This window comes from Globicephala melas, chromosome 1 (genome assembly GCF_963455315.2).
Source record: "Globicephala melas chromosome 1, mGloMel1.2, whole genome shotgun sequence".
In the NCBI taxonomy this organism is placed as follows: Eukaryota; Metazoa; Chordata; class Mammalia; order Artiodactyla; family Delphinidae; genus Globicephala; species Globicephala melas.
This window is the reverse complement of record NC_083314.1, coordinates 57,593,007-57,617,883: the sequence shown is the minus strand read 5'-3', so window position 1 is coordinate 57,617,883 and position 24,877 is coordinate 57,593,007. Positions and strand designations below refer to the sequence as shown.

General features: G+C 36.9%; 1 protein-coding gene across 4 annotated transcripts in view; it reads right to left on the bottom strand.

Moving 5' to 3' along the window:
• Positions 1-3,410: 3,410 nt before the first annotated feature.
• VAMP4 (vesicle associated membrane protein 4) overlaps positions 3,411-24,877 on the bottom strand; it is a 41,835-nt gene continuing 20,368 nt past the window's right edge. For all 4 annotated transcript variants that reach the window (XM_060296410.1, XM_030875476.2, XM_060296415.1 and 1 more), the window contains 6 exons: positions 24,677-24,723; positions 21,092-21,142; positions 12,635-12,735; positions 10,616-10,695; positions 7,686-7,737; positions 3,411-5,638 (listed from right to left, as the gene is read on the bottom strand). In XM_060296410.1, the coding sequence (XP_060152393.1) occupies positions 5,610-5,638; positions 7,686-7,737; positions 10,616-10,695; positions 12,635-12,735; positions 21,092-21,142; positions 24,677-24,723 (360 nt within the window). In that variant the 3' untranslated portion in view covers positions 3,411-5,609. The remainder of the gene's footprint in view (positions 5,639-7,685; positions 7,738-10,615; positions 10,696-12,634; positions 12,736-21,091; positions 21,143-24,676; positions 24,724-24,877) is intronic.

Here is a 24,877-nt window from a genome sequence, read left to right as displayed (position 1 = left end):
CCAGGGAAGCCCCCGGTTTTTGTTTTTTTAAGAAGGAAGAAACAACAGTGCTTTTGTATGTTACAGGGGATGACCCAGGAGGATGTTCTCTTTCGCTTCTTACAGTGTGCTCATAGGCTCCACGCACAGCTTTTCACACATCCTTGGACGAGATCCAGTCCTTTTACTCAATACACAGGGTGAGTGCACTACCCCAGGCCCTGCTCAGTTATACATTTGGCTACTAGTCAAAACTCTTCTTATACCTGCAGCTGAAAAGCAGGGTGTTGTGCTCCACAGACGTTTCTAGCATTCAGTAGCTGTTCACAAAGTGTGACTTGAATTCAGGTAGGATCTGACCTTCCTGCCTGGTTCTCTCATAGATGACTGGTTGAATTATATTAAATACCATCATTCTCAGAATGCACATACCTGGGTCCTTCCCATCTCCATTCCTGACTACAGCCCTCTATTTATAGAGACTATATACCTCTGGGTACAATGATGCCCCCAGTATCATCCCCTTCCCACACGTTTTTGGAGAATTAAAGAGACAAAATTTAGTTTATGGGTGGAGGAAAGTTGAAGAGAATGAACACTACTCTAGTTGCCTCTAAAAGCAGCATATGCAGCTGAGAGGGAGGTGCCAGGTTTTCTGATTGGAACACAAAGCATGAGAGAAATTGGTCCCCCTTCCTCCCTTTCAAATAGACATCACTGAGGTAAAGCATGAGTATTCCAGCAATTGGTTTTTCTGCAGTTGAGACTCAGTAATTTTACACTGAGACATTCTTCCTAGATTCTCTTAATAGCTTGGGCATTGGGCATGGTTTTTGGTGACGGAACACTTTTTATTTCTTATTTTTCCTCCATGTACTTTATTGGAAAACTGGGATGGATTAAATCAGGGTGATTAGCCAGATGGTATTTCAAATAAGTTATGCTTTAAAGTTAAGGCAACAGGTAACACATATTGAATGAGCCGAGAAAGTGCTTAATTTTGTTTTCTATGAAATAGTTTATTTTACTGTTTACTATGGAGGGGCTACAAATACATATCTGATAGGAACACCAAGGACTAAACTTTGCAACACTGGTAAAAATGGTTATGAAGACTTGACAGTCTAGAGAACAGGGTGCATAAAAAGGAATGAAACGTGGATGGACCTAGAGACTGTCATACAGAGTGAAGTAAGTCAGAGAAAAACAAATATCGTGTATTAATGCATACGTGGAACCTAGAAAAATGGTACAGATGAACTGGTTTGCAAGGCAAAAATAGAGACACAGATGTAGAGAACAAACGTATGGACACCAAGGGGGGAAAGTGGGGGGTGGGTGGGTGGTGGTGGGATGAATTGGGAGATTAGGATTGACATGTATACACTAATATGTATAAAATGGATAACTAATAAGAACCTGCTGCATAAAACATAAATTCAAATTAAAAAAAATAGAGAACAGGGTGCACATCTTTTTCATTGCTCATCTCCCACCACACCTCTTAAAACATCAAAGGCACTTATCAAAATGTTTAAATAAAGGAGTGTGGAATTTAAAACAATGACACATACCCCAGGCATAAAATCAAGGGCTTGAGTTTTCTAAGAGTTTGATTTCTGACGTTTTACTGACTAAAATCTCTGATTTATGCAATTTACTTTGTAGCCTTCAAATATTTAACAGATGATTTGATTTCAAGACCCTTTCAAATGAAAAGAACCTAATGAAATACTGTAAAATCAGAATTTTTCTTTACCCAATTATTATAAAAGAGCACTACTATCTCCTGGTAAAGGCAAAAGACCCACTATTATGTCAATCGTGCCATCTCTGCAGTGAGGAATATGGACACCAACACTCACTTTATGAGCAAGCACACCGGTGTCTTTGTGGTTTTCCTAGGCACACTCATCTGGCCAGGTGCACAGCACTATGCTGGGTTGGTCATGCTTTCAATTCCTACTGACCTGTCCCAAACAGCTCCTTAAATAAAACAGGAGCAGGAATAAAAGTTTGTGTCCCCCTATCCCTTATTCTACTTGATTTCCAGAAAGTCAGAGTAAGACAAACTTATACAGAAGGCTCAAGTCCCACATCAGTCTAAGAAATGGTTCCACTTTGTCTACAACATGGAAGAAACAGTGGATGGATTGAGAAGCAGGGCGCCTTCCAGCTCCTTCTGACTCAGTGTCTTTACGTTGCAGCAACTTCCTACAGAAACATCAGCACTACGCTGCATTCTGAAACAAGTGTATAAATGCTTCTGGACTGATCCATGCATGCTGTTACTCCCCACTCAGGGAAAAATAAAATTGACTCCAATCACATTTCCATGTGAAAACACAACCTTAGACTAATATGAGTTGGTTTTCCTAGACTTAGGAATACTGACGCAATACAGTTAGACATCTTCTAAAGGCATTCATTCTCAACATGAAAAGATAATTTCTTGCATATTTTCTAATTGTAGTATATACACATTTAGATGTAGATAGTGTGGGCAACAATGCTGACAGGCCATTAAGCATGTTTAAGATTGTTCTGATGAGAAATTTCCATTTTTTTTTCTTCTCAGTTTGTACACGTATAATCATTTCCAGGATACCCACATGCTACACAGAATTGAAAGATGCTCAATTTTTCTATTAAAAAAATGAAGTTATAATTTTCTAGTGCAGAGTGACTGCACAGGAAGACTACCATAAGCAATCTACAGGAGCGCTAACGGAAGGTATTTCTGTATTTGATGTGTACTAATTACCCTTCTTCCATTTTAGATAACGTTCCATTTTCAACAATGAACTTTTCTTTAGTCAAGAAATCCCCACGTTTATAAAACCTGAGAGCAATTTCCAGTGAGCTTTATCAGGATAGAGGGGCCAAAAGACCACAGGTATTACTGGGTTATAATCAGTAGGAGGAACTAATTAATCAGCATTATCATGAAACTGCTGCAGGGCAATAGGTTTCAGTAATTAAACATAAATCACGAGGGTATGTTGCAGGCATTATAAAAATAGTGACCTGATTTCACTGGGTATCGACTAGTATTTACAAAGCTACCTGAATTTTTCTGTTGCTCTGCATTGCTGTTAAATAACGAGAGTTCTGATGGTGGGGAAACTTCATTTTTCAAGTGCAGGATGATCCGAGCTGAATAAGAATGATTAAGGGAGGGGAGGAAGGTAGGCCTGGCATCAATTTGAACAACTTTTTCTTTTTCTGAAGGCTCATGTCTCCAAGGTTATGATAATAAAGTCATAAACATGCCAGCCACTTCAAGGGTCTCAGGATTAATGAAGACCAAGAAAGATGAAATGACAAACTGTGAGCCAAGCCACCACTAGTGCAAAGCTCTAACAGAGTAACATATCCGCCACCAGTATTCTCAGCAGCAATATATTTAAATACAAAGAGAACTACGTATACATGGTATTGTCATATAAATATTTCCTTTATTTTTCATGGTTAAAAATTTTTTAAATTTTATTTCTTTATTTAAAAGCATACTTTATTAAAGAAACACTGGAAATGTGGATTCTTCTTGAGAAATAATCTTCCTCTTCACCGACAGATATGAAGAAACCAGATTTCTATACCAACAAATGGAAAATTAACCACTGGTGAGTCTAGTTCCAATCCCAAATCAAGGACACACATGTTAGTACTGATTCTGTCCACTCAGTTAAAACACTCCCATTCCTGAAGTACATTAGCTACTGAAATTCTAAAAATGCTCATTTTCCTGGGTATCCTCTTTTGTCAAAGGGTTTATTATTTATTATGTTATTTACAGTAATTGACATTTACGAAAAGTGGAGAGACCAGAGAAAACACTCCAGAGAATGTAAAACCTTTATCTCTTTTTAAATGTTCTTAGCAGACTATAATACTAAGCGATTATATTTAGATCTTCATGACTTGAAGGTGTCTTCAATACCTCTTAATCTGCTTTCTCCCTTCAAATTCTTTCCATTCTAAAGAGAACATTTTTGCATCTTAGTACTAATCCTGTAGAATTAAAAAAAAAACAAAAAAACAAAGATTCTATGTTTCATACATTTTGAATTAAAATTACCAAAGCAATAAGGATCATTTTTTTTCTTATTTAAATACTGGTACTTTCTATTATCCCTATTTCAAATTTAGAGTTATATATACATTGTGAAGATGTCCATGTACACAAGTTTCTGCAGAACCTCCAATTTTATTATAAAACTTCTTCCTCACACACATTAGAGAACTATGTATGTTCACTTTCACATGTTTAAACAACCCAAGAAGGGTGGCATATTTTAAAGTTAACAACACTTTTTATCATAAAAACAGACTGAGATCAATGGTGACTCTAGCATTTGGTTACTCTGACTGACTGATTAGCTAGGCTCCTGACTTTTTATATTCATTATTGTTGGCTAATGTGACACTGGATTGTACATATCACATGCATTTTCCAGGAGATAAAGAGGGAATACAAAAAACGCAAATTCTAAGCAGATGATTTTGCTACTTTTAGCACTTCTGGTAAAAGGGCTAGTTGAAGTTAAACAGGAAAGCTATTAACAAAAAGAAAAGTAGGGGACAAGATACCTGTGGATTTCATTTACTCACATTTGCACTGGTCCTCCTTATTGGAGGCTAACTGAAAACAGACCAGACCATGACTTCTAGCTTTATGTTGGTCACTTTCAAATACTCCAATGACACTCTCCAATAATTTTATTATTTCCAGTTTTATGACACCATACTATGCTTTTCACACTGTTTAAATTTCCCATTTCTATAATCCAAATGCCAAAAAATTACTACATTCCCTTATACAGTCAAAAATAGGTTTACTGGAATGTTGTTAGTTATAGCTGAAGGCAGCAACATTTACATTTAGCTTTTGTTACACCCATAAACATGTGAAAATTGCTTGCAAAGCAATTGTAATATGAGAAGAATCTTGCAAATATCAATGGAATGGTTACACACGTCTTTCGGCATAATGATTTGGTACTCTACAGAGGCTCCCTGATCACCAGCCTGACCCCCACCTTGATGCAACAAATGCAAGTCCTTATGCCATTAAAATAACAGTATGAAATATCATTATCAGTGTTTAACTATATATACAAATAATGAACTGGCAAGTATCTAGTTTCAAATTAGACCTTTGGAATATGGCAAAATCGAGGCTGGTTATCTTTGCCTTAAACATAATTTTTTTTTCTTTTTTTTTTTGCGGTACGTGGGCCTCTCACTGTTGTGGCCTCTCTCGTTGCGGAGCATAGGCTCCGGACGCGCAGGCTCATCGGCCATGGCTCACGGGCCCAGCAGCTCCACGGCATGTGGGATCCTCCCGGACCGGGGCACGAACCCGTGTCCCCTGCATCGGCAGGCGGACTCTCAACCACTGCGCCACCAGGGCAGCCCCGCCTTAAACATAATTATTAAAAGCACACTTTGTTGGAAGGGAAGAAGATAATGGGACATTCTCAACGCTCCAATTTGAAGTGATACTTGCCTCTTAATTTCTTGAAAAAGAAGCTTTGAAAGTTATATACATGGGTTTCACTTAAATTATGCAGCAATCTTTTATTATTATTGTCCCAGATTTTGTTTAATGAAGATCTGTCATCAAATCAAGTACGGTATTTCACAACTATAAGAACTGCAAGAGAAAAAAATGAAAAAGAAACATCAAAGTCAGATTCATATGCTATGTTAGAAACAATACTCCTAAATGTAGCTGTGTCCATTTTGAAAATAGTTAATGAGGACAACTTTTATCTGAAATGATAGATAACAAATGGGAATGGAGAAGCAAAAATATGAAACAACCTAAATGTCTAACATTAGAATTTTGATCAAATAGATTAATATATAACCATAGATTAAAGCAGCTAAAATACTTTTTAAATATTTAATAACATGGGAAAATATTCACAATATATTTATTAGAAAGTATACATATGATCTTAGTTTTTGAAAAACATGTTTATATATTAATAGGAAAAGACTTAAAGTATATACAATAGTTATATTAATAGTAGCTATCTCTGTGTGATAAGAGAACAGTTGGATTTTATTTTCTTCTTTATGTTATTCAACATTCCATGGGTTGATTCTTCGTACTGGCAGTAGTTATGTTCTATAAAGTCATCACAAACACTGAATGAGTAAACACTGAACCACTACTCTGAGGTGAAACACAGGCTTAAATCCCTGCCAGCCTCTGGCTACAACATTTTTGACAACCAATCCATACATAACCTTGTTTTACATGTTTCTGTGTGAAGACACCTTATTTACTATATACTGTTGGCTTATTAACACTGAACTCCTGTCCAACAGTGCTGTCACTCACGCCTGAACAAAGCTCATCTAACACGTGTATTTCCTCCATAAGACACATCACAGCCTTGCTGTGCTCAGCAACACTAGCCAGCACTGCAGCACCAGTATACTTGGGGGCCTTTTTAAACAGCAAAAGCATCAACAAGACACACAAAAATGTGAGAAACTATGCACTAACATTCGCTTCTCTGACCGCATCTGCCAATGACTCTGAAAGCATTGGGGTAACTGATCAATGTTAGCTAGTAGGTGAAGTCACAAACACAGAATCCACAAATGATGAGGACTGACTTTTTCTTTAGAACAAAATCTTTTTTTCTGTTTAAAAAGAGTATCACCATGGAATTTTTCAAATGGCTATTCTGAGATACTTTCCAAATCTTTATAAAATCCCTGTAAACAGAGATAAAGAAGCTTTGGAGAAAAGGAGATATTAAAAATGATCTGACCAAAGAAAGACAAATATATGATATCACTTGTATGTGGAATCTAAAAAGTAATACATATGAATCCATATACAAAACAGAAACAGACTCACAGTCATAGAAAACAAACTTCTGGTTATCAAAGAGGAAAGGGGAGGGGGGAGGGACAGATTAGGAATATGGGATTAACAGATACAAGATACTATACTTAAAATAGATAAGCAACAAGGACCTACTATATAGCACAGGGAACTGTATTCAGTATCTTGTAATAACCTAAAATGGAAAATAATCTGAAATAATATATAACTGAATCATTTTGCTGTATACCTGAAACTAACACAACAATGTAAATCAACTACACTAAAAAAATTTTTTTTGAATGATCTGATTTTAAAAAGAATATTAAGGGGAAAAAGGAAGGGCAAGAGTTATGTTTCAATGACTGAAATGAAGCTCAAATCCAAAAGAAAAATTATCATCTGGAGAATTTATCTGGATTTTCCTTCAAACACAATATTATGAAATGCAAGCTGCCATATCTAAAAGTTAAAAATAAATAGAAAATGTGTGTTATGGTCCTGAGCGTTAATAGTAGCCATATTTGGCCTCAAACAAATCACTTAGCCCTGCCTTTGCAGGGGTAGGGGTGGAGGGTAGGACAGAGGTTCTCTTTGAGAATCTGATGAAAGATAGATATACTCTCACCATAAAACTGTACATATACACATTCACATAAAATTTTACATACAATTTATGTGCATTTTCAGAGAGCTACAGATTCTAGGTTAAGAGCTCCTTACTGGAGTCAGAAGTCATTACTCAATCCTGACATTAGTCATACTAGGTCAACTGAATATAAATTAAAAAGGAAATTTAAATGAACTTCAAAACAAATGACACCCCCTCCAAATTAATAATCCAGTAAATACTTACTGATAATCACTAACAAAACGATAACAGCAACCAAAGCCATGATGGCTTTTATCTACAACACACAAAAAGGCATGAGAAAGATTAATGTCTGACTTGTTAATAAAGACTATCTGTTGTGCTTTTTACCACATTACACTAACTCATCATTGGACAGGCTCATTCCTTGAAAGGTTTCCAAATTTTTTCTCATATGAACTTCTGACTATTTGCATCTTTCTGTAATAATCAGAGTTCCCCAAATTTGAGGGTTTTGGCTTGCCTAGATTTTATTGTTTAAGGCTGCAGAGTAAACAGTAATAATCAAAGCCTTTATGGGCCTGCTCTTTTTTGTCTATGATTTCTCACACATTTCTAATCTAAGACCAGGAAAAGAACAATATTTTATCAACTCTGTTCAGAAGTGTCAGGATATTATGAATAAGATTAGCATCCAATACAGATGGTTCAATATATATATAGAATAAGGCAGCATTTTTTATAGCACTTATTCTCAAAGTTAGTTTTTGCTCCCCTTACTTTCTTCTTAGCATTTTTATCTTCATTTTGAGGAATATAGTTTATACTTTTCGTGAAGAACCTCATTTAATAAATAACTTGCCTAAGAGCATTCTGTGTGTCAGTTTCACAGTCGAGAAGAGAAACCTTAAGATTAGTCCTTAGCTAGTTAATATTTTAGGTCTACATCACCTCTCTCCATAAAATTGTCACATTCCTCATCTAATCCTAAAATGCATAAATTATAAATTGACTTGATTTTCCTGATGAATTCAAATGAGTCTTGTTTTCACCAAACATTTTCATAGATAATTGATTAAGATGGTTCATTCAGAAAAAAGATACCCAGTTATTATAAACACATAAAACACTCTGATGAATATCACAAACAGCAACTAGAAGTAGCTAATGAAATGTTTCTAAAATAAAACTACTGGCTGCATTTTAGTGGCATTACACTCATGATGAGAACAAAGTGACCAAGAGAATACATGGAGGCGTTCCAATTTGAATACCAGGTGCCTATTAAAATTATTAATTATGATAACCAAAAAATGTAGAAAGTACTTTACACTGTAAAGTACTTTAGTGACCAAGTGATCCAGAGAATATATGGAAGCTCTGCATCTTTTTTTTAAGCTGAAAACATTTCTAAAGTAATGTGGAATTTTACAATAGCTTTTCAACTTTACCAAAAATATATCTTAATTTGCCCTGTTAATTTGTGCTAGCCTTAACATTTAGAAGATTTAAATGGAAATATCAATACCAATTTTAAAATACCTAAATAAACGGAGTTTCTAACGCTGGCCAGGAAACGTTTACAACCAAAAATGGCAGCAATGTATTCATGCATGTCCAAAGTTCTCTTCTTCCAAACAACATAGACAAAAATCTGTTTCTCATTAAACACATAAGAGCCTCAGAGCCCCATAAGATACTTAAGAGAGGTGTCACTGATTCTCTCTCCTCATCCATTGGATAATTCTGTTCACTTACTTATTTTTAAAGTCAGGTTTATTAAAATATACTTTACATACAATAAAATTCACCCTCTTAAAGTTCATTTTGATGCGTTTTGACATACATACAGTTGTCAACCATCACCTTCATAGTCAAACATAAGACATTTTCATCACTCAAAAAGTTCCCTCATGCCCTGCTGTAGTCAATCTCCACCCCTCCATCCTTAGCCACTGGCAACCTCTGATCTCTTTTCTGTCCCTATATCCCTTTCCTTAGCTCTTCCCAAATAATCATTATGAAGTTAATCAAGAAAATGGTAGTGATATAGAGACTATTTAAAAATATAAATTAAAAATAGAATTCAATTTTTCCCCTTAAAAGCATACTATTCCTTTGATGTGGACCCCGTAAAGTACAAAATGAAACTCTTTAGATATAGCTAAAAAAAAGCTAGGCAAAATGCACATTATCATTTTGTTAATGGCCACATGAATGAGTCATGTGGGGAGAGGAGGTAGCTCACGGACCTTTTGTTCTTCCAAACTAGTCTGCAGGATAGAAAATTTCTATAGAAATAGAAAATTTATTCATTAAAGAAAAACAGAAAATTTAAATTCTACATAAGGGAGCAATGAAACTTGTTTCTTTCCCTAAGTTCTACTTCTGAAAGTAAGAGGATTCAACAGGTCAACAGACAGAAATAAGCAAATCCAAGGCAACTCTTGAATGAAATCCTTGGCATATGTCCACATCAAGTTTTGAAAGTTATTGCTAAACTTGAAAATGAGAGACTAAAAACAATGTGGTATATCCAAGGTTTTCAACAAAGCCAAAAATGACAAATTTTTATTTTATATCTTATTTCTCCTATCCAAGTACTAACCAGGTCTGATCCTGCTTAGCTTCTGAGATCAGGCAGGTTGAGGGTGGTATGGCATAAGACTGTATCTTATTTCTCTGGAATAATGAGGGACAGTGGGATTTTCTTTTTAGCCCCATTTGCCATATGGATTCTGACACATTAAACTGCTTTTATTTTTTTCTCCATCCAACAGAAAATTGTATTTTTCTCTGGCTTGCTTTCTGTCTTTTAAATATCTCTATGTAATGCTATAGGTTGCTCCAAAGAGGTACTAAAAATAAATTACAAGTTAATATTTCTTACAAGATAAATCTAGAGGAAGCTAAATTATTAATAAAATGTGGATTACTCTCTAAGAAGAAATCCATGAAAACATCCTTTTAGGCACTGCTTGATTCCTTTAGTTATTTCTGACCCATAAGATATTAATTCAACAAATATTTACTGAGTTCCACCATGTCCCAGGTTCAGAAGATATAATAATAAGCAAGACAGCTGTAGTCCCGTTCCCCACAGAGCTTATCCCCTAGAGGCCCTTTTTTCTTCATGTCTTTGAATACCACTGGATATGCTGACAGACCTATCCAATATCTTCCAATTTACTTACTTTGCATCCACGCCACCACATTTGCCTTCGAAGTTGTTTGGATCTGTTGCTAAAAGCAGTTGCATTATCCGATAGGCTTTCTATATCACATAGAGGATGGAGAGAAGGATTAATCAACATAACAGCACTCTTATCTAGTCACACAAAGACAAGAAAACATTAATTTCTACTTCTGCAAATCTATTCCCTTTTAAGCATGAAAACATCTTTCCTTTCCTCTATCCACAAACTCTGGCATTCTGTATTCTAAAAAAAAAAACAAAAAGTAAAAAATGGCTGCAGGTCAGTTTGCTCAATCCACTTTTACAATAAGAGTAAGAGAAGTCTTCCCAGGGCCTCAATGCTTTCAAATAAACTTATGAATTCTGGTAGAAATACTCTGTAAAAATTCAAATACTTGGCACAACTATAGAAAAAAAAATTTACACATGGAGAAGGCTAGGTTCTTAGAAGATATCAAAAGTGACTGATTTTGAAGCAAAACAATATATTTTTTAAGTGTTTAAGTTTTTTGGTTAAAAAAGTCTGTCAAGGATTAATCAGATATTCACTCAGCCATTCATCATCTAAAAAATATCTGAGTGCCTAATAAGTGCCATGGACTGTTATAAGAACAGAGACTAACATTTGTCAGTAAAGAAATGTTACTAAGTCATCAGAGAAAGCATAAGATAAAAATATTAGCTATGTGTGAAATAAGTTTGAAAAGAAGTGATTAGACCTATCCTCCCTGAGATCAGGAGAAATACAAAGCACATCAACGTAACAGGACAAAAGAAAAAAATAATCTAACTCTTCAACAATGAATTTTAATCTTTCCATTCTCAACTGATCAATTAAAGAAATAATACAACAATAAGATGATTCAAAGCAAAGGGAGCTACATACAACTCAATAACAAAAAAGCAAACAACCCAACTGAAAACTGGGCAGAAGACTTAAATAGACATTTCTCCAAAGAAGACATACAGATGGCCAACAGGCACATGAAAAGACGGTCAACATTTCTAATGATTAGAGAAATGCAAATCAAAACTACAATGAGGTACCACCTTGTATCGGTCAGAATGGCCATCATTAAAAAGTCTACAAATGACAAATGCTTAAGAGGGTGTGGAGAAAAGGGAATCCTCCTACACTGTTGGTGGGAATGTAAATTGTGCAGCCACTGTGGAAAACAGTATGGAGGTTCCTCAAAAAACTAAAAATAGAGTTGCCATATGATCCTGCAATCCCACTTCCAGGCATATATCTGGAGGAAACTATAATTGAAAAAGATACATGCACCCCAATGTTCACTGCAGCACTATTTCCAATAGCCAAGACATAGTAACAACTTAAATGTTCATCAACAGATGAATGGATAAAGAAGATGTGGTACATATTACAATGGAATACTATGCCAGAAAAAAGAGTGAAATAATGCCATTTGCAGCAACATGGATGGACCTAGAGATTATTATACTAAGTGAAGTAAGTCAGCAAGAGAAAGACAAATATCATAGGATATCACTTACATTTGGAATCTAAAATATGACACAAATGAACATATCTACGAAACAGAAACACTCACAGACATAGGAAACAGACTTGTGGTTGCCAAGGGTGGGGGGTGGCGGGGTGGGGGAAAGGATGGATTGGGAGTTTGGGATTAGCAGATGCAAACTATTATACACAGAATGAATAAACAACAAGGTCCTACTGTATAGCACAGGGAATTATATTCAATATCCTGTGATAAACCATAATGGAAAAGAATATGAAACAGAATATATATATATATGTATAACTGAATCACTTTACTGTACAGTAGAAATGAACACAACATTGTAAATCAACTATACTTGAATAAAATAAATTGTATATTAAAAAAATAAAGAGAGCTAAAGTTAAAAACATTAAAACCATAAATGCCATTTTTCCTAAGTCAAGATTCCTAAACTTTGGCTAGAAAAATGCAAGAAGTAAACTATCAAAATACAGATTAATAACATCAAGAATTATATGAAGTATCTGTACCTGATTTGTCCTGTAGTTCATCTAGTCTCTCCCCTCTTTCTATTACCTTTGTAATATTTTCTTGCATGACATCAATGACTTCATCCACCTGGTTCTGAACACTAGTTTAAAAAAAAAGATTAAAAAATAATGCATTCTTCTTTTGAGAATTTTACAGTTTTTGAGACTTTCATTAGACATGATAGAAAACAGCAAGTTCTCAGAGTTATTCAACTCTAAAATGTTTAAGTTTAAGGCTTGTAGCAACAGTCCTTCCATTTGTGGGCTTGATTACTCAGGCAATTAAAAGACAACATGATACAAATAAAGTAATATTTAACTTATAGTTTATTCTTAACCCTGTTTCTTCAAATTAAATATACTGTCAGAATGCTTAGTAACTGCAGAATTTAGCCAAATAGCTTGACTCTATGTAATCCGTTTCATTTTCTTTTCAATAGGCCACTGAGGCATCACATAGACACAGCTATAAGCTACTTTTGCTATACATATAGTTCACACACTAAGGCTAACAAAAGTTTGCCCAGGTATGTTAGAAGCCTATGAAAAATATTCAGTTTCCAAAATGGAAAGGTACAGTATGCTCTAGGACACTAAGGCTCAGTGGGTATAACTCTTCACAGCTCATCAGTTTCCTCTTAAACAGGGTTTAAAACAATGAGCAACACTTGGGAGGGTTTTCAAGCACCCACGAAGGAGCAAAGAGGAAACATTTTTGGTTGTTCTTCAAAATGAAAATATGATTTTCTTCTTTATATCAAGTGATGAGAGCCTGTTCCAACCAAACTTCAGACTGTTCAGTGAAGATTTTTTTTTTTAATAAATTTATTTATTTATGGCTGCGTTGGGTCTTTGTTGCTGCGCGCGGGCTTTCTAGTTGCAATGAGCAGGGGCTACGCTTCGTTGTGGTGCGTGGGCTTCTCATTGCAGTGGCTTCTCTTGTTGCAGAGCATGGGCTCTAGGTGCATGGGCTCAGTAGTTGTGGCGCATGGGCTTAGTTGCTCCGCGGCATGTGGGATCTTCCCGGACCAGGGCTCAAATCCGTGTCTCCTGCATTGGCAGGCGGATTCTTAACCACTGCGCCACCAGGGAAGTCCCATGTTCAATGAAGATTTAAACTAAATTCAAAAATTTAATAATTGGACCTCAGCTGCCTACTCTCACTCAGAAGTTACCCCCAGAGTACATAAACATAGAAATGATTAAGTGTCTAGTTTTCCTCTGTTGCTTCAATCATTTGACAAATGTCTAGTTTTCCCCTGTTACTTCAATCATTTGACAAAATGTTACCTTAAATTAGTTTATGGAATAAGTCATGCCAGAGCAATATTTAAAAGGAGAAATAAAATGAACTCACAGTTCTTATAACTCAAAAACTGTTTAAAATATAAAAACTGTTTAAAGTGGATTACTAGCAACTATAAGTAGATATATGTTTTAAATAAATAAGGATATGCAATTATTCTTTCTAGTCAGGGAAGTGTATCAATTTATCAAATATCACCTAGGAAGCTTTTAAAAAAATTTCACAATACACATCTCCTCACTGCCCCTCTACTCTATAGTGAGTTGGGAGTAAGGCAGGACATGTGTAATTTTGAAAAAGAGTTCTATCCCTTCCCTGCCACGAAGATATATCTTCAAAAAGTTTGCTTTAAAAACAAATGAAGGCCCATTTAGACACATACGGGTTCGTAAGAAGCATCCTCAGATTCAAGTAGAATTACTACGTTTGATGATAGTCACCCCCCCTCCCATGTTAAAAGCACCCACTGATTATCCACACATAGACTTCAGGGTTCATCATAGCTTCCTAGAGTTCTGTGCCTCTCACACAGTATTCTACTAAACTGTATAAAACTGAAGCACAACTAAAGTGGGACATGGAGAATTCCCTTCTGCCCACACAGAGCTGAAAGAGCCCCCACATGTCTAAGAGGTCTTGTTGCAACTCCTAAGCAGACAGCTAAAGATGTAAAATCTTATACAAGAACAATGGCACAAATACTGCAGCAATTTATTCAATAAATAATTAAGAAGAGCTTACTATGTACTGTTCTAGGCACTAGGAAAACAATACTGAACGAAGCAGACAATAATTCTGGCTCTCATGGAACGTATGCTTAAATGTGCAATGAATGCACTTCATTAACCTTCAGAGTTGTTTAACAGTCTGTGTCTAACCCATTACTGTATATTGTTTACAGCATTTAACACTAAGCGAAAGTATTTATTTATTTACATGCTTATTTCCTGTCTCTCCCCATTAGAAGGTAAGTTCAACAAATGCAGAGACCTTGCCTACTTTGTTCACTTTTGTAGCCCCAGTACCTGTAACATTGCTTGGGAAAGAGTATGCACTTAATACTTAACAGCTGAATAAGTGAACAGTTTGGGTATAAGTCCTGCAAAGCACATCCAGCTACTTAAGAAAGAGTTATAAGGCAGATATAAGAATGTAGAGGTCTCCATTTAACTATAATGGAAGCAGAGCTATTGTTTATCAAGGGCCAATCTTGAAATTCCTAGGTAGTTATTTTCCATCATATGCAAGAGATAATAGCCTAAAGTAAGGTGCAGCACAGTGGAAATGGACAGAATGTACGGCAGCACCTACACATAATCAGATTATAGCTATTATGGATATTAATATACCTATACTACATGTGATTTTAAAACAAAACCAAAATAACTGAAGGAATCATTATGGTCCCAGAATCCCTATAAGCAAGACTCCATGAATAATACAGGCAGATTAATTGGAATAGAATTCATAAAATTACAGATTAAGTCTTACTAGATTATGATAAACCTAGGGGTATTACCTCAACAACATGACACACATGTAATCTCTATGGCTAATGGAAACCACCCAACATTTTAATTTTTCCTGCCAAGTGATTAATAAATTATTGTTACTTTCTCCTTCACATATTACTATCCACTGGTATAACCCTCTTAATCCAGCTACTGTATAACTGTCATTCAATCTTAAGATAACGGAACATCTCATGACTGTGCTTCTATATTTCAAGATATTTTCATGCCCAGAACACAACTTTTATAGAAAAAAAAAAGGAAGAAAATCATCTACTTATTTACTTTAATATAAAGGATAATTTTTAAAAAAACAAGTGGAAGGGGACCTCTCTGGTGGTCCAGTGGTTAAGACTCCACGTTCCCAATGCAGGGGGCCCAGGTTCGATCCCTAGTCAGGGAACTAGATCCCACATGCCATAACTAAGAGCCCGCATGCCACAACCAAAGATCCAGCAAGTTGCAACTAAAGATCCTGCATGTGACAATGAAGATCCCACGTGACGCAACTGAGACCCGGCACAGCCAAATAAATAAATAAATATTTTTTTTAAAAGTGAAAACATATTTCCCCATGATTTCTTACATTTTCATAGTAGTTACAATACTTTGATTTCTACTTTATGTTGGTCTTATCCTCACTATTATACTGTAAATGCCTTAAAAACAGAGATTGTCCCACTCATCTGTTTCCCAGGTCATGTGAAATGTGCCTAGTAGAAAATAGGCATTCAACAAATATTTTCTGATCTGAATTAAGTATTTCATTTATTCAAAAATATATATTAAGGAGTTATTATTATCCTACGCATTGAGGATACTGATGTGAATGTTTTGATCCTCAGCAAGATTACAGTCTAGTGGGGAGCACTGGTAGCTACGATTATATTACCATATGTCAAGTGCCATAATGGAAGGAAACACATGGTATCAGTCGTGCAGCCTAGATGAATCCAGCCTGGACCAGAGATGGCATCAAGATCCTGCTGCTGAGTTTTGAGAGGTTAAGAGTGAACTGGGCAGAGTAAAAAAGGTGATGGATGGTGGGAAAGTTCTAGGCTAAAGGAATAACAGGAGGGGATATTTCAGGAACCAATGATTACCTGGATATGGGTGATGGAGCTGGGGCAAGAAAAGGGTAGAGAACTTCTAGATTTATAATTTGAGCAACTGAGTAGATGTAGATGACGGTCATTAACTGAAATAGAAAATTAAGAACTCAAAGAAAAAGCAAGTTTTTGAAGGAGGGGGTGGAGATTTATTTCCTGTTAGAGTCATATAGTAGAGATACCATTATATTGAGATATTAGAGATATCATTTCCTGTTAGAGTCATATAGTAAAAGAAAGGACACAAGAGAGAACATACCCAGGAAAGTATCAAGACATGTAGAGAAAAGACATTTTAACATTGTTTTAGTAATTTATTTATTTATTTTTGCTGTGTTCGGTCTTTGTTTCTGTGCGAGTGCTTTCTCTAGTTGTGGCAAGCGGGGGCCACTCTTCACCGCGGTGCACAGGCCTCTCACTATCGCAGCCTCTCTTGTTGTGGAGCACAGGCTCCAGACGTGCAGGCTCAGTAGTTGTGGCTCACGGGCCTAGCTGCTCCGCGGCATGTGGGATCCTCCCAGACCAACTCGTGTCCCCTGCATTATTAGGCAGATTCTCAACCACTGCGCCACCAGGGAAGCCCTTAACATTGTTTTAAATCCTGCTTAGAGTCTGACAGCACTTGTGTTCCTGAGATGTCTCTATTCTAATTATCACCACTACAGGGAAGCCGCGTGGTATAGTGTAGAGAGGCCAGGCTCTGGACACAGACAGATCTGGGTTTGCAATTCAGCGTTATCACTTACTATGTATGTGGCTTTGCAAGTCATTTTGCAAGCCTCTTTGAGCCTCATATTTTCTCACCTTTGAAATGAAGATGATAATCTTTCCCTTATGAGAATTAGATGTGACAAGTGTGTTTTAAACACTTAGCACGGTTCCTAACACTTAGCATGTGTTTAATGTCAGTGTTCTTCCATTAAGGAAAAAAAAAGCTCATGCTCTGCAACACACACTCATCTGTTATTTTATAAAGAAAATATTTATTTTCACAGTTAACACCCCCATCTTGTGGCCTCTTAAGGTACTGTTGACAAAAAGTTTTAAATATGTGCTGTATTTTTGCACATATATATATACACACACACACATACATATATACTATATGTAGTATATATGCTGTATTTTTGCAATTATATATATACATATATAGTATATATGTACATATATACGTATATATGTACATATATACGTATATATGTGTATATATGTGTATCTGTTCATCATAGAACATTCCTTGGGGGAATAAAGTTAAACTTGCTGGACCAAGGCTATAGATAGGAGATTTCCTACTTGTGGCAGAGAATGTCTACAATTAATTGGAGTGGCATTTATAATGCTACTATTTAATTTAAAAGCAAAGGAAACATTCCAAAGAGAATCATAAATTTTTTATATAGGCATGTGACTATTTAAAATCTTTCCCAAAAATCTTCCCTGAAAAGTGACATTGGAATACTAAAGAACCCATTAAAAGGACCTACTGTATCAGCACAGGGAACTATATTCAATATCTTGTAACAACCTATAATGGAAAAGAATCTGAAAAAGAATACATATATATGTACAACTGAATCACTGTGCTGTACACCTGAAATTAAACATTGTAAATCAACTTATACTTCAATTAAAAAAAGAAAGTGACACTGGGCATTTTTGTGGGATTAATCTGCTATCAACATGTCAGTCAAATGCAGACAAAGCAACAATGTTGCTGATCCACACATCAAAAAAACACCCTGGGGCTTCCCTGGTGGCGCAGTGGTTGGGAGTCTGCCTGCCGATGCAGGGGACGCGGGTTCGTGCACCGGTCCGGGGGGATCCCACGTGCCGCGGAGCGGCTGGGCCAGTGAGCCATGGCTGCTGGGCCTGCGCGTGCGAAGCCTGTGCTCTGCAACGGGAGAGACTGCGGCAGAGAGGCCCGCGTACCGGGAAGAAAAAAAAAAAAAACCACCTTGTATGGAAACGTTACACATTAAGCGGTGACACCACACCTTAAAGAAACTCACCAGTGCTCCCAATTTTAGTTACTAAACAAATGCCAGGAATCTGTCCTTGGGCAAGTAGCGTAGCAGGTTGTGCTCCACCATTTGGGGCCACTTTGGGCACATGCCTGAGTCATGCCCTGGTTAGATAAACACTCATGGGGTTGTGCCAAAGGTTAATTTGTGTGTTTTGATGACTGACCATTTTCTGAGTACGTATGATAAGCCTTCAGCTCTAGAGTAAGAGCCATTACACTTCCTCAATAGTGCCTTACTGTTCTAAAATTCTGTGATCACCAACGTTATTATGGTAATTTAATATGCACATATACAGATTCACGTGCATGTGTGCTTGGCACTTACTAACACAGACATATCCTGCAATGCCCACTCTGTACAACTGGCACTGGTTTTGTACAGCTGTACAAAACTGTACAGCTGGAAAGTCAGCTGACTTTCTGTACAGCTGGAAAGTCATACTCAAAAGACTCACTGGGCCACACTCAGTACCAGGCTCACTCTGCAGAGGATGTCAGACAGGAAATGAAGCACATTGGCAGGGAAAAAAACAGGTGGTCATCAGTGGAGTCCTCTTCTCCTGTGGCAGCTGAGGTATATATGTGGGTGGATAGAGAAGTCACTCTGGCTCAGAAGGGCAACCGTTCTGCCATGGCATCCTCGCAAACTTGAACGCCTTGTGATCCTTCCAAAGATGAGGATGAGTGGCTTCTGAGGCCATCTCCCACTCACCTCCCCATCTCCCCTAGGAGACTGTCATGAGACAGTTTCTTATCACCTCCCAGGTTCTGATGACATATAAGGCTTTCGGCAGGATATACCTGCAGACTATAAAACCACTTAGCTGCAGGCGAGAACTGGCTCCTTTGTAATAGGGCATCTCACTTTTCATACTGTAGCCACCTGGACCCCTCTATTTTGGTATCATCATTTTTGGTGTTTAGGACAAGAACCCAGGGAGCTGGCACCTTTGGCTACTCTTCCTTTGACAATCTATGTGAGTAATAAACTGTCTGAATCTCAGTGGCTCATTGTATCTTTACTGGCTGAATCAGACACTTGAAGCAGCAGAGACTCTCTTCTGCTGGCCTTGAAGAAGCAAGCACTGTGGGTTGTACAGGTGCAGGGAAGTGCATCCTGTCAACAACTACCTGAGCTTACTCAGGAGCTTCAGATGAGATCAAAGCCCTGGCAACACCTCAATTTCAGCCTTGTGAGACCCTGCAGAGGGCCCACCTAAGCAGTGACTGAACGCCTGACCCATGGAAAACGTGAGATGATGAATGTTTGCTGTTTTAGGCTGCTAGGTTCAGGGTAACTTGTTATACAGCAATAGAAAATGAAAACATCCCATTTAGTAGTCAAATCAATTTGTTGGTACCTTGCTTCTGTATTACAGAATCCATTAGCTAGGATCAGGATAAATGTGGACCTATTTCTTCACAACAACCACTACCTGACTAAAGCCCAAGTATCTAATGAATAACTTTTTTCTTTTTTAAACTGTGGTTTATTATTTATTTATTTATTTTTGTCACATCACGCAGCATGAGGGATCTTAGTTCCCCCAAGAGGGATCGAACCCATGCTTCCTGCAGTGGAAGCGTGGAGTCTTAACCACTGGACCACCAGGAAAGTCCCTCATCAATAACTTGATATCCCATTACAGTACCCTTCCCACTATGTGCCATCTATATCCAGACTTAGGGTAGCAACTACCCCTCCTTAGATCCTGAACCTGGGCCATTCAGTTTATCTTCCAGTTTATCTTTTATAGCTCAGTACGTTTCCGGGCCTATTTCACTGCTCCATTCATTCCTTCTCCCTTCTTGCCAGGACTCATATGATTCTAATGTTAGATACATTCACTACAGCATTATCCACCAGCTACCATCAACAATATATACAGAAAAGCTCTAAACTGAAAATTAATGAGCCATAAAACTTAGATCAATAAATGGATTAGGATAAGTAATAGATATGAACAAATTCTGGAAGTATATAAACAAGATACTGTACTTCAGAAAACTAAATCTATTATATTACTTTTATTATCATGCTGAAAATGGGAATCAAGCTATAGATTTAAAACCAAAACAGACCTTGAGATTATGCTAAATAAATGAATTTGATATATAATAATTAAATTAAGAAAACCAACAACCAGGAATTGCATCTCCTTAGCTATAATTAAGAGGTAAATTTGTGAAAATGAAAAGAATGACTGGGTTTTTACAACCTAGTAGTAATATTAGTCTACATCAAGGCTCAGCAAATTTTTCTGTAAAGGGCCAGACAGATAATAGAGAGTTTAGATTTTGTGGGCCATAAGGTCTCTGTCACAACTACTCAAATCTGTCACTGTAGTTTGAAAGCAGCCAATATATCTATAGGAATGGCTGTGTTTCAATAAAACTTTACAAAAACAGGTGGCAGCCAGATTTGGCTCATATGCTGTAGTTTGCCAACCCCTGGTCCTTGTAGAAATATGATAATCATTTAAACAAATGAGCGTCTCACAAACTTACTGCTTAATTTTTTCATTTCTAGGTCCAAATCTTGGTCCAGATGGTCCCCTTCTGAAAACAAAACACCAAGTACATATTAATGAGAGCATTAAAACAAACCCCCAAACAGAAAACACACACACTTGCTGAATTCTAAACATGGATCATTTATCATAAGGAACCACATATTACTGGTACTGATGGAACCTAATGATATTTAATCATGTCTGTACTTCACTGGTACTTAGTGCAGGCCATCACAACTTAATTCTTCTGAATGTTATCACTTTTAATATAATTGTTAGTTATACACAGGTAGTTTTAATCATTAAACTCTGAAATACCATAAAACTAAAGTGCCAGTGACTATGAATAACTTTATGATCAATTATAGAACACTAGAAGTCCAACTACCTTGAATTTAGGCTCTAATGAAATGCTGATTTGGGGGATGGATGTAGAGAAAAATCCATTCAAAACACTAAAATTTTTCAAGTATGTTTTTTGATTACTCATCTTAAAACTTAGCAACATAACTAAAGGGAAATTTAAGAGTCTATGTAAATATTAACATTTCTCAAATTATTATCTCTCCATTATAGTCGAGTGTTGTATCATTTAAACCAATCCATTTTAATAATCTAAAAATTAAAATTTTTTGATGTTTTAAGTAATTTTCCATCTTCTGATGATAGAAAATAAGGTATAAACCATAAAACTCAAAAAAGAATAGGTTCTGTACCAATTAAACACTAATTTCCCATTTCCCCCTCCTCCCAGCCCTTGGCAAGCTCCGTTCTACTTTGTGTCTCTATGAATTTGATTACTCTAGGCCTCAGATAAGAAGAATCATGTAAAATGTATCCTTTTGTGACCAGCTTCTTTCACTTAGCATAATTAATGTCTTCAAGGTTCATCCATGTTGTAGCATGTGTCAGAATTTCCTTCCTTTTTAATACTGAGTACTATGCCATTGTATGTACATACCATATTTTGTTTATCTATCTTTCCACTGACGGACACTTGGGTTACTTCTACCTTTTGGCAATTATGAATAATCCTGCTATGAACAGGATTATTGTTCATAATAATCAACAGGTGTTAATTAATATATATTTTTTTTTTTTTGCGGTATGTGGGCCTCTCACTGTCGTGGCCTCTCCCGTTGCGGAGCACAGGCTCCTAACGCACAGGCTCAGCGGCCATGGCTCACAGGCCCAGCCGCTCTGCGGCATGTGGGATTTTCCCGGACCAGGGCACGAACCCGCGTCCCCTGCATCGGCAGGCGGACTCTCAACCACTGTGCCACCAGGGAAGCCCGTGTTGATTAATTTTTTAAAAATTATTTCAGAAATTTTATTAGCTCTGTCTCCCTTTCAATACATAGACAGAACCACAGGGTGTGGTAGTGTGCCGGTTTTGTCGTCAGGCCCTTTGGAAGATGTACAGCATTATTTGGGAGTGAACCTCCAGTGTACAGTTAGCCTGAAAAGTTTTTGTTTCTCACTTACATTCGGGTGATCACTTGTTTAGCCAAAGCACCTGACCTTTTCAATACTGAGTCCTTTGTTGACAGGTAGCTGTTGCTCTAGTCTAAGGCTTCTCACTGTAATTGGCACTATGAGCAATTAGCTTTTTGACTCTGGAAACCTTGTTACCTGTAGGAAATTATCTTCCCACTTCATCTGACTTTCCTGCCAAAAATGATACTATTTCCTGTTATTGGATTTGATTTCCATCCTGCAGTCTCTTTTTGCCAATTGCTTCATGGCTGTCAATTACTTTTTATAAAATGTTTTATACAATGTTTTTTATTTGGGGAAAAAAAGCCTCTATAAAAAACTCCACAACATTATAGCAAAGTGGGAGGTAAATGTTTCCTCCCAGGCATACCCTTCTGGAGGTATGAGCCTCCAGAGAAAACTCCTGCAACAATATGTCATCCTTCCTGACTTTGCAAATAAAACCAAGGCCCTTTCTAATCAAAACTGCAAAGGACTGACCAGGTTAATTAATTCTGACAGAGCATCAAGACAATCCAACAGGGAAAAGATAATCTTTCCATCAAATGGTGGTGGAACAGTTGGATATCCATATGCTCCCTGGCCCCCCCAAAATGATCCTTCACCCTTAACTCAACCATATATAAAAAAATTAACTTATAATAGATTATAGACCTAAATGTCAAAGTCAAAACAATAAAACTTTTGGAAGAAAACAAAGAAGAAAATCTTAGAACCTTTAGGTTTGGCAAAGATTTCTTAAATAAAAACAATGAAAGGAAAAATTTAATAAACTAATTTCATCAAAATCAAAACTCTGCTCTTCAAAAGACACAGTTATGAAAATGAAAAGATTCAATTACAGACTGGGAGTAAATATCTGTAAAACATATATCTGACAAAGAACTTGTATCTTGAATATGTAAAAAACTCACAACTTAATAAGACAAACTTAGAAATGGGCAAAAGATTTTTAACATGTACATCATCAAAGAAGATATAAGGGGCTTCCCTGGTGGCACAGTGGTTAAGAATCCACCTGCCAACGCAGGGGACATGGGTTCGAGCCCTGGCCCGGGAAGATCCCACATGCCACGGAGCAACTAGGCCCTTGAGCCACAACTACTAAGCCTGTGCTCTAGAGCCCACGAGCCATAACTACTGAGCCCATGTGCCACAACTACTGGATGCTGCGCGCCTAGTCCCCATGCTCCACAACAAGAGAAGCCACTGAAACAACAAAGAGTAGCCTCCGCTCGCCGCAACTAGAGAATGCCCGCACACAGCAATGAAGACCCAACATAGCCAAAAGTAAATAAATAAAAAGAAGATATAAGGATGGCAAATACACACAAAAGATGTTCAGCATAATTTGTAATTATGGAAATGCAAATTAAAACTGTATGGGATACCACTATACACCCACAAGAGTGGCTAAAATTAAAAGACTGACCACATGCAGTGCTGATGAGGATCTGGAGCAACTAGAACCCCCATACAGTACTGGTAGGAATATAAAATGGTACACAACTTTGGGAAACAGCTGTAAACATACACCAGCCATTCCACTCCTATTTACCCAAGAGAAATGAAAGCATAAGTCCACACAAAACCTGTACATGAGTGTTTATGGCAGCTTTATTTGTAACAGCTAAAAACTAGAAACACCCCAAATATCCATCAATAAGTGAATGTGTGAATGAATTGCAGTATGTTCATACAATGGACCACTACTCAGAAATAAAAAGAAACAAACTATTGATGCATGCGACAACATGGGTGAATCTCAAAATAATTATGCAAAGTGAACGAAGCCAGTAAAAAAGGCATACTGTATGACTCCACTTCCAAAAAAAAATCTAGGCAATACAAACCACAGTGATAGAGAGCAGATCAGTGGCTGCCTGGGACTGGGAGAGTGACAGATTACCAAGAGGTTTGAGGAAACTTTTGAGGTGATGGCTATGTTCACTATTTGAATTTCATGATGATTTCACAGGTGTACAGTGGATATGCCAAAACTCTTATTGTACACTTTATATGTATTTTATTGTATGCCAGTTACACCTCAATAAAGCTGTAAAAAGAAAAACAAAAAACTTACAGAAAAAAGTCCTCTTCTTCATCTGAATCATCTTCCAAAAGATTTCTCTGTCAAAAAAAGAAAAAGACTTGAGTTTTTAGATTCCAAGGGGCTTACAAACTGTCAGGGGCAGAGTAATGAAACAAGTTCTATCCTGGTGAAATTTCTTAACTCCAAGCTTCCAGACACAGGAAAGAGTAATTACAGGTGCTTCACCGGAAG